General features: G+C 57.1%; 1 protein-coding gene across 1 annotated transcript in view; it reads left to right on the forward strand.

The window, feature by feature from the left end:
• The window catches only part of CACNA2D4 (calcium voltage-gated channel auxiliary subunit alpha2delta 4), a 112,046-nt gene that overhangs the window by 30,873 nt on the left and 68,938 nt on the right, over positions 1-12,235 (forward strand). Inside the window, exons 12-20 of the mRNA XM_045555209.1 lie at positions 767-856; positions 935-1,048; positions 1,536-1,614; positions 2,989-3,122; positions 6,637-6,714; positions 7,413-7,493; positions 8,047-8,121; positions 11,029-11,115; positions 11,677-11,748. Of these exons, the coding sequence (XP_045411165.1) occupies positions 767-856; positions 935-1,048; positions 1,536-1,614; positions 2,989-3,122; positions 6,637-6,714; positions 7,413-7,493; positions 8,047-8,121; positions 11,029-11,115; positions 11,677-11,748 (810 nt within the window). The remainder of the gene's footprint in view (positions 1-766; positions 857-934; positions 1,049-1,535; positions 1,615-2,988; positions 3,123-6,636; positions 6,715-7,412; positions 7,494-8,046; positions 8,122-11,028; positions 11,116-11,676; positions 11,749-12,235) is intronic.

Below are 12,235 nucleotides of genomic sequence, written 5' to 3' on the forward strand. Positions count from 1 at the left end.
CGGGAGCAGAGCGAGTGGGTAGCCCTGCATGCACACACACCCGGGAAACGCGCCAGTGCATGTGGCAGCTTGTCAGAGCAAAGAGTGAGCAGGCAGAGACCTCGCAGCTAAGGGAACCTCGCGTAGTCAGGACTGGTTTTGCGCTCTGTGGACTGTCCAGGACTCAGTTTTCCCCTCTGCCTCCCACTTGGGCCTTTCTGTTATGCCAGTCTTCACGAGGAGCTTCCCTGAAAGGAGGACACATATAAACCCATCGGGTTGAGTCCTTTTGTCTGGTAAGCGACCGAGGAGGAGAGGACATGGCAACAATTTTCCAAGGGAGATTTTGCATGTCACAGGTCCCTCCCTCTGTGACTGAGGAATTGAGGTTTGACTTCCTCTGAAGGCCGGCCTCAGTCCCTGGGACCTCCACAGTTTCTGCTATGAAACACACAGCCCGGGTTCAGCCTGGATGCTGAGGTCAAGGTCATCCCTGCCTGTGTCCCTGGACTGTCCTCTCCCCCAACCCTGGCTAGACTCACACTGGGCACTTCCTGCCAGTGGTGGGCCTGGGTCTGTGCCCAGTCATTCATGCTCTCTCAGTTTATCTTGGGGGCCTTTGAGAAACATCTGCTGTCGGGGTCTAGCCCATGACGTTGGCTGCGTGGTGAGATATGGGCCCCGCAGGCACGTCCCTCTGGGCAGCAGCCCTGCACGGCCTCCTATACTGAGGCCAGAGAGGAAGGTCCCTGGCCGCTGACACTCCTCCACACCTTGTCCATGGCAGCATTTCAAGCAGCTGGTGGATGCGCTGATGGTCAAAGGAGTGGGGATCGTGAACCCAGCCCTGAGCGAAGCCTTCCAGATCCTGCAGCAGGTACTGCAGCTGACGGCAGGGGTGGGGGTGGACGAGGCAACGTGGCCTGCGGTCACAGGGCTGCCCTTCTCCACGCAGTTCCAAGAGGCCAGGCAAGGCAGTCTCTGCAATCAGGCCATCATGCTGGTCTCCGACGGGGCCGTGGAGGACTACGAGCCAGTGTTCAAGAAGTACAACTGGCCGGACCGCAAGGTGACTCTCCCGGTAGAGGTTGAGGTGGGAGGGATGCTTCTCCCACTGCCAAGGAAGGTGACAGTTCTGCTCCGCTGTGGGCAGGGTGACCAATGGGCCCCGAAGGACAACCCTGCATTCAAATGTCCTTTCCCATTATAGCCACCCATAAACTCAGATATGCCCTAATTTGGCCTTCCAAAACTATGGCGACCCCAGGCACAGAGGCCTGGTGTGAGTGGCTTCAGAGGGAGGGACCAGCCATGCTCTGAGCGGGACTGTGGGCTGTGAGCTCCGCCTCGCACCCGCCCCACGGCCACCACAGCCTGGCGAGCCGCCTTGCCGCCGGGGCCTCCCTGCAGGGTCTGCTCTGATCAGAAGGGGGTGAGAATGGAGAAGCCAAAGACTGAAATGTGCTGGACCCAACATCTAAGACTCACATGAGCAACGCTGACGCCACTCACGGCCAGGAGCACGGCTGCTGAGTGCGTGGTGTCTTGCGGGTTAGGTCCGAGTGTTCACCTACCTCATCGGGAGAGAAGTGACTTTTGCCGACCGCATGAAGTGGATCGCATGCAACAACAAAGGTAAGTGCCGCGCTAGCCGAGGCCTCGCAGCATAACCCGAGCACAGGGTGGCGTTACCCGGCCACCCAGAGGTGCCGAGCCCAGCTGAGCGCAGGCTCCTGCATGGGGCCCTGCAGAGGAGGGGCCCGTGGACAGCGGCAGCCTCCGCCCCCCTCCCTAGTCGGAAAGTGCAAGACAAGATGCAGGTTTCTCCATAAAACCTCGAGCAAACGCTAGACTGCTCCTGCAGGGACTCTAAGTCATAAAGTCACCTGAAACGAAAATTAGAGGTCATCTATCTAGAGTTCGCACAAGGGAGAACTGTCACTTCAGATAAAGGGTCATAGGAAACCACATTGTAGAAAACAGGGGGAGGCAGGTGGCCGACATTTTTAGCATACGCTCTGTCTAACCTCCCGCCCTGTTCCTCCTGTGGCAAATTAAGCCACTGACGCTCGGTCTGCTCCCAGACAAAAACAGAGGGTTGCCGTTTTCTTTGAAATAATGTTTTGTGTGCAAGGAGTCTTCATCTGTCTCTGACCAGAACCCAAGACCATCTTGCCCCTGTTGATTCAACAAAAACTCATTGAGCACCTGCCGGGCTCCTGACACTGTTCCCAGGCACTGGGGAATCTAGGGGGATCAGGGTAGACTCCGGGCCAGTCTTGCTCTGGGCGCTGTCCCACAGGGGGACAAGGGAGGGAGCCGCCAGTTCCGGTACAACCTGCAATGTGCTGCAGTGGCCGAAAGGCGTGGGCTGGTCAGGGCGCCGAGCGGAGGTGGGGCATGGCAGAGGTACCTGGGGAGGAGGAGGTGACCAGGAAGGGTGTTGCAGACAGAGGGAACAGCATGTTCCGAGGGTCTGGGACAAGGGGCAGGCCAGGAGCACAGAGCAGCTGCGTTTCACGGCATGTGGAGTGAGCCCTGTGGGAGTGGAGGGCTCGCATCCTGGCTCCCGGGAAGAGGCTGTGACACTCACCCCATCACCTGCAGGAGCACAAAGATGGGGGGCGGGGAGGAATCACTGTCTCTGACTGGGTTGGCTGAAAGCCGACCTCAGGCAGTCACAGAAGGAGACTCGCTGGGGAGAGGCCCTGTGGGGAGTGTGGAGCGCTGGGAGAGAAGCTGACCCCTAAGGTCCTCGCAGCTGGGCACCTGCTGCACCCACGGGAGGTCTGGACAGAGGTCCACAGGTGGAGCAGGGCGGGCCTTTGTCTCCTCCTTTCTTCTTCCTTCCCTCTCCTTGTCCCTCTCCCTTGTCACCGAGAGACAGCAGCGTCCTGGGGTGCAGAGCAGTCCCAGAGAGGGCTTGGCTGTGAGCCATGAGCCCGGGGCCCTGTCGGGGGTTCCCAGGGGAGCCCGTCTTTCCACACCCACGTGGCCTTCCCCCACCAGGCTACTACACGCAGATCTCCACGCTGGCGGACGCCCAGGAGAATGTGATGGAGTACCTGCACGTGCTCAGCCGGCCCATGGTCATCAACCACGACCATGACATCACCTGGACGGAGGCCTACATGGACAGCAAGGTGCGAGGTGACTCCTGGGCCGGGAGGGTGAGCGCAGCGCCTCCTTAGGACAAGTTCTGAAGTGGGGAGGGAAGCCGGTCCTCATCCCGCTGCTTCCGGCCCTCTCACCGGCCCTGCCCAGGCCCTGCCCCAGGCACCCAGAAGGCCCCTCCCACCTGGCTCCTCCCTGACCCCCGTCCTCACCTCCTCCATGTCCTCTCTCCGCCCGCCGTGGGGATGAAGGAGTCAGACCCGTCACTCTCCATCCTACGGCTTCATGCTGCGTCTTCCCTTCCCCGGGCCCTGCATTTTCAAAAGACTGTAGGCAGCGATAACTGACACGAAGGGTTAAGGGTCAAAGGTAGGACTTCAGGGGAGACTTTTGCGGGAAGGAGGACCTTCCTTCCATTTCTCAAATCACAGCATACGAGCAGCCACCTCTTCCATAGGGTACAGCAGACTGGGATGCAGAGACCTGCCGAGAGTGGCTTAAATAAGAGAGAAGCGTGTTTCGGCTTCGTGCACAGGGAGTCTAGGGGGCATCCCAGTGCTGCCAGGAGCACTCTGGCCACCAGGGGCCTGGGCTCCTTCCCTGTTGCTAGCGTGTGGCCCTTGTCCTCCTGGCCCGAGTGGTGGGCGGAACTCCAGTCAACTGAAACCACATTCGACCTGCAGGTTAGGGGGAGGGGAGAGGGGCGTGCTCCACCCCTTTAGAGGAAACTTCCAGGGAGCCTTCCATGACACAGACGCGTGCACCTCACCGGCCAGAACTTAGGCCCATGCTGACTCCCAGTGACGGGAGCCTGAGAACGCAGGTTCAGCTCGTCTCCTGACTTGCTCTGCGTCCGAGGACACACCTCTGCCTCTTAATAGTACATAGGAACCATCCTGCCAAATTGGGATCAAAAGCTAATTAACCTACTTCAAGGGCTCAGCCAATAAGGTCACGCCCAGGAGATGTCGTCCAGCTATCACCAACTGCTGCTGCCAAACTGCTGCTCAGAAGGGATGAGCCTGCCTCACTCGGCCGGGTTGCCCCTCTCCTTGTCCAGGAGTTCACGTTCAGGGTCGGTGAGAGACAGCTGGGGGAGGGCGGGAGGAGGGAGTCTTCTTTGATCTCGTCTCCGCGCACCGCACCGTGTCTCACGCTTGTCACTCTCTTCCATTCTTCCTTCGCCTCGCGGTCCACCCCCAGGCGCCTTCCGGCAGCCAGCGCAGCCACAGAGCGGGTATCTGCGGTGCCCCTGTGTGTGCCTCCCTCGAGTGTGGGCTGGCAAGTGAAGGCTCCCGGAGCCCAGTCAGAGCAGCCTGACCTGGCTAGCGATGGCCACGCCTGGCGGTGGCGGTCTCGAGTGTTCCGTGTGCGTGTGGCAGAAGAGACAGGGAAGGCAAAGCCTTGCTTGCCTATAAGCCCGTAAAGTGATGTCAGGCATGTCATGCCAGGTCATCCTCGGCATTTCATGGACAGCCCGGTCTCCCAGTCTCTTCTTCCCTCCATGCCCACAGAGGAGGTCACAGTTTATCTTCACTTTAAAAGTGACACCTGTCCCTCCATTAGAAACCCCCCAGTCCCCACATCTCCTCTTTCTTCCTCCTTCCCTCTCCTTGTCCCTGACTTAGGAGGCAAGGGTCACCTGCAGATCTGCTGCACCCACTTCTGGGCCTCTGAGTTGAGGATGTTACTGCCCTGAGCCCAGGCAGGTGTCCCCGCCTGCATGGATGCCCAGAGACAAGAGTGCAGGGAGGGCTGCGTTGGGCTGAGTGCTCAGGTGTGAGCTGAGTCCTGGGGGACGGTGGGGCAGGCTGCTGCCCCGGGAGGCAGGGGGGCACCTCTGGCTTCCTGCATCCCACTCGAGAAGGAGACTCAAAAGCCTCCACCCAGCCCGTCGGGTATGTCTGAGCTCAGGAAAAAAAATCAGATGTCACCGTGGTTCAGTTCCAGAAACCTTACTTCAGACTCCAAACTGAAAGCTCAGATGAGGCGAGGAGGGACTTGACGGTCAATGTGCCTCCTTCTCCAGGGAAGCTCTGTGGTTCCGCGGCTCAGCAACCTCCCTTAATTGATCTCAAGGAAGGTCAGACTTGTTAATGGAAAAAAACAAACTCTATAAAATAATTTAAAGAGGTTTATTCTGAGCCAATATGAGTGACCATGGCCCAGGGATATGCAAACCCAAGAAGCCTTGGTCCCGGGACAGTTGGATTAGCATTTGGTTTTATATATTTCAGGGAGACAGGAATTGCAGGTGAAATCATAAATCAATACGTGGAAGGTATTCATTGATTTGGCTGCAAAAAGCACCACATCTTGAAGCTGCATGGTGAGGGGGTCGGGGAAGGGGGGTTACAAGTCATAGGTGGGTTTGGAGATTCTTTAACCAGCAAATGGTTGAGAGAGTTAAGCTTTGTCTAACAATGTGGAGTCAGCAGGAAGAAATGCCTGAGTTAAGACAGGGAATTCCGCCGACCGCCGGGAGCCACGATCTGCCCACTGCAGTGCTCTGTTAGCGCAGTGACAGCCTGCAGGCACCACTGAGCCTTCGTCCTGCATGGCCCTGGGTCCTGTTCGTAATTTCGTGTCTTATTCCCACAGAGTCTGTTTTGTCAGTCTCATGATCCCTATTTTAACATTAATGGTGGTCAGTTGTATCTAAACTCCAGAAGGGAGGGGGTATAACGAGAGGTGTCCAACCTCCCTTCTCTCCATGGCCAGGAACTCAGTTTTAGGACTTTTCTGGGGTCCCCTTGGCCAAGACGGGGTCAATTCAGCCAGTGAGGGGCTTAGGATTGTAATTTTAGTTTATGAAACACACCTGTATGCACACTTGCCAGGAGGCCGTCTTTGGTACAAAGTGGGGCGCACATGCAGAGCCCCTCCCCGGCAGCCGGAGGAGCTGGTGCAGTGGGCTCAGGGGGTCAGGCGGTCTGGGATGCTGGGATGGTTCTGGCCCTGGTGCTGTGCGTGGAGAGGAGGTTTTGGGTCTGTCCAGCATGGGTCAGGGCGGCCGCGAGGCAGAACGCAGCTACCCCACGGCTGCCCCACGCTGCGGTTCCTCAGCAGGCACTTGTGTTTGCAGGGCGGGGTGGGGGCCTGGATCAAGGTCTCCTTTCTCTTAACTGGTCTGGGCTACAGTCATAACGACTCATATCAGAGGTTTTGCATCAGAGGTTTCTGGAAAGCTTGCTGTAAAAAGCTTCTTTGCTTCTGGGCAGGTGCAGATGGGCCTGTCCCCCGGGTTCACGCTCATCCTAGGCCTGGCCAAGATGAGAGAGCTTGGTGAGCGCGCTCGGGAGCAGGACGGCAGGCTCAGGACTCAGCTAAGCGGCGCTGGCCTGGTCCTCCGTCTGCAGCATTCCTGCCAGCTCTCCATTTGCAGAGAAGGGAACCCTCATGTGAGATTTCTTCCTTCCTGTTGGAAGGTGACGCTGGGTAACTGACACCAGCAACCGTGGGTTCTCTGCAACATGTGCTCTGAGCAGGCCGAGCGGCCGGGCCAGGCTGCGCCCTCTGACTCCACCCCCCCTCCCCCGGCAGCTCTTCACCTCACAGGCCCAGAGCCTGATGCTCCTCACCACCGTGGCCATGCCGGTCTTCAGCAAAAAGAACGAAACCGTGAGTGGTTGCTCCCTGAGAGGGGAAGTGGGGGTTAGAACCTGGGGCCACTGCTGGCACCTTCGGACCAGTCGTGCTGGACTTGGCTGAGGTCAGAGCCACCACCGTGGGGGTGCTGCGTGCAGAGTCCCTGTCCCAGGCTCGCTACGTGGGCATCCCTTGGTCGGGGTGGGGCTGGGGTTGTTCTGCTGCTCTGCACTTGCGGACGGGAGGCTGGGGGTCTCCTGGCAGGCTGTCTGCAAAACCACACTTAACCTGCCAAGTCAGGCAGACTGACTTGTTCATGAAGGCCTCGTGAGGGAGTTTCTAGAGCCTTCCATCATCTCCCTGGCCAGGAAACGTTCCATTATAGGCCCCGTGTGCTTCAGCACCCCCGTGAGTGACGGGCCCTAGGATCCCACACTTCTGCTTCTGCTGCGAAGATTAATATTTCATTCAACTTTGTATTTCATTTAAATATTACAACTTAAATATTAATACTGGGCATTAATCTTCCCAGCAGCTGAGATTGCTCCCGGGGCCTCTTCTGATAGGTTATAGATTTTTATTCCAGGGAGCTCAGCCTCAAATCTAACTGCAGAGGATCACTTAACGCCTAAGTGGCTGCCTCTTCTGGGCTCTGCACAGGCCCAGGGTCCAGCCTGGCCTCACACTCAGGGAAGCTGCGTCTGCCCTGACCCCAGTGATTTTCCTTCCAGCGATCCCACGGCATTCTCCTGGGCGTGGTGGGCTCTGATGTGACCCTGAGAGAGCTGATGAAGCTGGCACCTCGATACAAGGTGAGCCTGGGCCTGGTCTCTGAGGGGGTCACAGGCTCCCCGGGATCCGCCCCCGGGCTCAGCACCCTCTGGCCAGGCAGCTGCGGCCAGGCCACTGGCCTGGGATGGGACCTCCATCACTCTCTAGGGAGGTGCAGGTGTTGAGGATGGGAACAGCAGCGTGTGCCCCTGGGTCCCTTTGCCAGCACGATCTAGGACTTGTTGTGTGGCCTTCAGCAAGTTCCTTCCCTGCCCAGTGCCTCAGTTTCTCAGTCTGCTCCTCTGTGCTGCACAGTCCTGTTTGGAGAGTGAGATGACATCATCAGAGCTCCTAGAGCATGTGGTGGGAGGGAGGTCGGGAACAGTGGGCATCACTGTGGCTGCTGTGCACAGCCGCGCTCGGAAAGGACTTCACACCCACGGGCAGGGATGCAGCCCTGGCTCAAAGTTCCCGTCTGAAACACTCCCTGCCGTGCGCTGCCGCCTCTCACCACCCTGCGGCCCCAACCCCCTCCCCACTCTGGTCACCCGGCACAGACCACACACCTGATGTCCCTCCATCCTGACTTCGCAGCTCGGAGTGCACGGCTACGCCTTTCTGAACACTAACAACGGCTACATCCTCTCACATCCTGACCTCCGACCCCTGGTAGGTACCGATCTTCACCTTGGGATCCTCACTACGTGGAATTTGGGGGCAGTTCATAAAAACAGCCGAAACCAGGAACACACACTGGGCTCCATTTAGGAACCCAGTGGACAATATGAGAAAGAATGTATTTGAGTCATGGTCCCTGTTCGCAAATTGATTATAATCTAGCAGAAGAGACCCAGCAAAATATGTGAAATGACTGATGAACAGACCGGGAGCTGTAAGGAAGTGTGCGGTTTCCAGGCTCAGGAGCCCTGCAGGGCTGTGGCCCGCACAGCCTCCATGCCCTGTGGGCAGAGCTCCAGGGCCCCGGGGGCTGTGAGCGGAGAGTTAGCCAGGAAGCGGTGGGGAGCCTCTCCGGGGCGGGGCCTGGTGGCTCCCAGTGTGTCCGAGGAGAGGACTAGGACGAGTTCGAGGACGGGCTCCCTGGCCTCCAGCCCCTCCCGGCTCTCTCCACCCTGACGCCTTCCCCTGAGCGCAGCTGGGCAGCGGCTGGCTGGGGCAGAAAGGAGCATTGCTGCATCTGAAAGCTCTGCCCGGGCTTAGGACGGGCCACGCACCTGGGCACTGTGTGCAGCTGCGACAGCCACACTGCCTGGCGTGACCAGTGGGGTGGAGGGAGTTAAAGTCCCAGGGGAGTCGCAGCCCCTTCCCCTCTACCGGTCTTGTGGTGACCAGCGGGTGACAGCCGAGGACAGTGGACAGCGAGCACCTTCTGGAGAACTCACTATGGAGCTTGTTGACCCAGGTGTCATTTGGAAGGATCAGGCTAAGCCATGTCCCATTCCGTTTGGTTCAAATAGGCACTGAGTGCCCACGAGGCAACTGGTTGAGCTGTTGGAGGCAGACTGGGGGATCAGGACAGAGAGACATTGGGGTGCACCGGAAACCACTCTGCTCCCTGGCAGGCGTCTGGACCCACAGCAGGTCCCTGTGGCTCTGGGGGGCACAGCGCCGGTGCCAGCAGAATGGCTTACAGGGACACAGTGAAGATGCCCATGTGGAGCTGCCGTGTGGAATTAAGGGGCGCGGGTCAGAAACCCCCGTCCAGCCTGTCCAGTCTCGCCGGATGCAAGGCCCCAGCCGCCCGTCCCCCCGTCCCCCCACGTGGCGCCATGAGGATGCTGCAGGGGGAGTTGGTGGTCTGGCTAAGGACATCAGACTTGCACAAATGAAACGAGCAGAGAATGACATCACCTGGGACACTACCACACAAGAAAGGACATGGTGCAGCCAATGTGATGCGATCTCTAAGGAAGGCACTGGCAGGAAAACGATAGTTAAGTTTTACAAAGAAAAGTAATAGAAGGGACGCCCAGGAATGAGGGAAAGGAAGGCGGAGCGCTGTGCTTCTGGCCCGAGCCCTTCCGAGTCAGGGCCCCGAGCGGGCAAGTAACGGAGGGGACCACGGCCCTAATGTGAGGGGTTAAAGATGACCTTCCGGGAGCTGGAGGGTTTAGGAAACGGCGAGGGAATGTTGAAGAAGCAGATCCCGCATCAGAGACAGCGGGACAGGGCTGTTTGGTGAGCCCAGGCCCCAACAGGCCAAGAATGCAGGCGTGAGCGGCCGGGGCAAGCAGAAGGGGAGATGTGGGGAAGGGGCCCACAGACCTCCTGCACGTGCAGGAAGTATGGAGGACGCTTTCCTGAGAAAAGCAACCAAACCAAGAACTGGCAGAAGCAAGATCCACGATGACAGGGAACTCCAACCACCCAGGCATCTGCTGGAGGCTTCATTCTGCTAAAAGTAGATGCTCTGATTAATTCTTAATTTACCTTGATGATAAACTACTCTCTTTCCTTTATTGACAGGGTTACTAAACTAAACCTGGGATGTGCTGCAGGCCTAATGGTGGATAACTTGATATTTGTCTTGGCAGGAGGGGGGATGGCGGGGGGGAGAGAGAGAGAGGTGTCAGGGCCACTCAGGGTGTTGATCGATGGCTCTGTGTCAAGTGGGAGGGAGGTCTTTATCAAGCACTGCAGATCCGTCCTTGTCTCTGTCCCATTCAAAATTTCTATCATACAGAAGGCAGATGCCATGAAGTCTGGAAGGTATGGCTGGTACATTAAGTGGGAAAGTTAGTATTCAGGAAGTATTCTTCTGAAACAGTGGGCTGAACCAACAAGATGAAATATGTTAGGGAGGCACAGAAAGCTCCACAAATTGGTCAATGCCCAAGCCTAAGCCTGTGAAGATGTAATTTAGTGGTACGTCCCACGAGGAAGACCAGGGAGTTTAACTGACCGAAATCTCCGTCTGAGCCGCTGGGGAAGTGCAGCCGTCCAGGCGGTCCGGCAGGACCCTAGGCGGCAGTCAGAGCTGTGTGATGCTTCGAAGGTCACAGCCCACACCGCACTGGGCGGACCCCACCTGGAGTGTTGGTTTTTGTCCTGGGAACTGCGTTTTAGGAGTGACCTTGAGAAGGTAGAGCACATTCAGAGGGAGCTGAAGCATCTGCAAACTGGGTATGTTTAACTTGGAGAAGTAAAGTCTCGGGAGTGACAAGTGCCTGTAGAAATGTCAAGGGTTGTCAGGTGGAACACAGTCCGAGTAGCTCTGGGGAAAGAATGAACATCAGTGGGTGAAAGTTACAGGGAGACAGATTTCTGCTCTGTACGAGGAAGGAATTTCTAGCAATTAGAGCTGTCCAAAACTGTGACAAGCTGACTCACAAAATAGGGAGCTCCTTGTCATGGGCAATACTGAGAGGCCACGAGACCATCTGTCACAAATGTCGGCAAGGGAAGCTCTGCACTGGGTGGAAGTTTGGCCAGATAACCTTAAGGAATCACTGATTCTTCAGTTTTATAAGTGTACTCGAAAGACTGTGCAGGAGAGTTGCAGCTTGAGCAGGGCTCTACGCTGGTCTCATGTTTTTCTTCCTGGCCTGCCCACTCCAGTACAGGGAGGGGAAGAAACTGAAACCCAAGCCTAACTACAACAGTGTGGATCTCTCCGAAGTGGAGTGGGAAGACCAAGCTGAGACCGTGAGTAGGGGCAGGGTTTAGCTCTATATCCAACTAACTGGGTCGGCTGCGTGGCTGGAAGCTTTGAGGTCACTCTGTTCCTCTCGGCAGAGTGGCTCAGTCCCAGAGCCTCTCCAAGCCCAGGGCAGAAGCAATTCTGTAAGGGGCAATTCTTTTAACAACTGTAAAAATGTAACTGTGTCTTCCTGACTCACCGGGACTACTGAGGCTGAGTGAGATTGTGGCTAAAAGCTACAGAGTGTGAGTGTTAGTGGTGTTTTAGCCTGGCTTTGGTTTCAGCGATTCACCCTGGAGGAAGCTCTGTCTCAGCAATGTGACACCATGCACCCCGACACATAGGTCCCCCCTGGAGCACCATCTTGGTGAATCCCAGAATTCTATACTAAAAGGAATCTGGAGTCAGGGCTATCTTCCTGCCTGGCATTCCACTCAGAGGAAAAGGGAAGAACCAAAGGGATCCCCAGATCCTAGGGATCTCCTCTACTCTGGCCGGGAGCGCTCGGTACCCTCTGCCCTCCCGTGTGCGCTAAGGGCCTGACAGCACTGTCTTTCCTCCTGCAGCTGAGAACGGCCATGATCAACCGGGAGACAGGCTCTCTCTCCATGGACGTGAAGGTTCCGCTGGACAAAGGGGTAAGGGGCTCGAGACGAAGGGCCAGGCTGTGGTCCCAGCAAGGCAGCATCTCTGTTCGTTGAGTGTTGGGGGGTGACGATGGACTTGGACTGAGTCCAGTTAGAGCCTAAGACGTGAGTGCTTGCCGTGGCCCCGGGCTTGCCGAGCGAGCATGGCCGAGGCCTGGGCCCCGGGAAGCACCTGGCCAAGGAACCACACGACCTCGCACCGCTGTGCAGCTCTCTGGAAACTGCTGAGCTGGGCGGCAGGCTAGCCGAGGCACCGACAACTCTTCTTTCTTCCTTATGCTGCCAGCTATTTGGCCCTTTTGTTGTTGACGTTGGAAAGGGGAAGAGTGACAGCTAGTTTTGCAAATTGTTAGCAGCTCTTGTAAAACATGTTATATGAGAAGAGGTTGAAAATACATTCCCTATAGCTGATTTCCATGCACTGTAACCACAGATGATCAAGCACCAATACCCTCACTGATACCGTTTCTCTCTTTAA

The sequence above is a fragment of the Lemur catta genome, chromosome 6 (genome assembly GCF_020740605.2).
Source record: "Lemur catta isolate mLemCat1 chromosome 6, mLemCat1.pri, whole genome shotgun sequence".
Lineage (NCBI taxonomy): Eukaryota > Metazoa > Chordata > Mammalia > Primates > Lemuridae > Lemur > Lemur catta.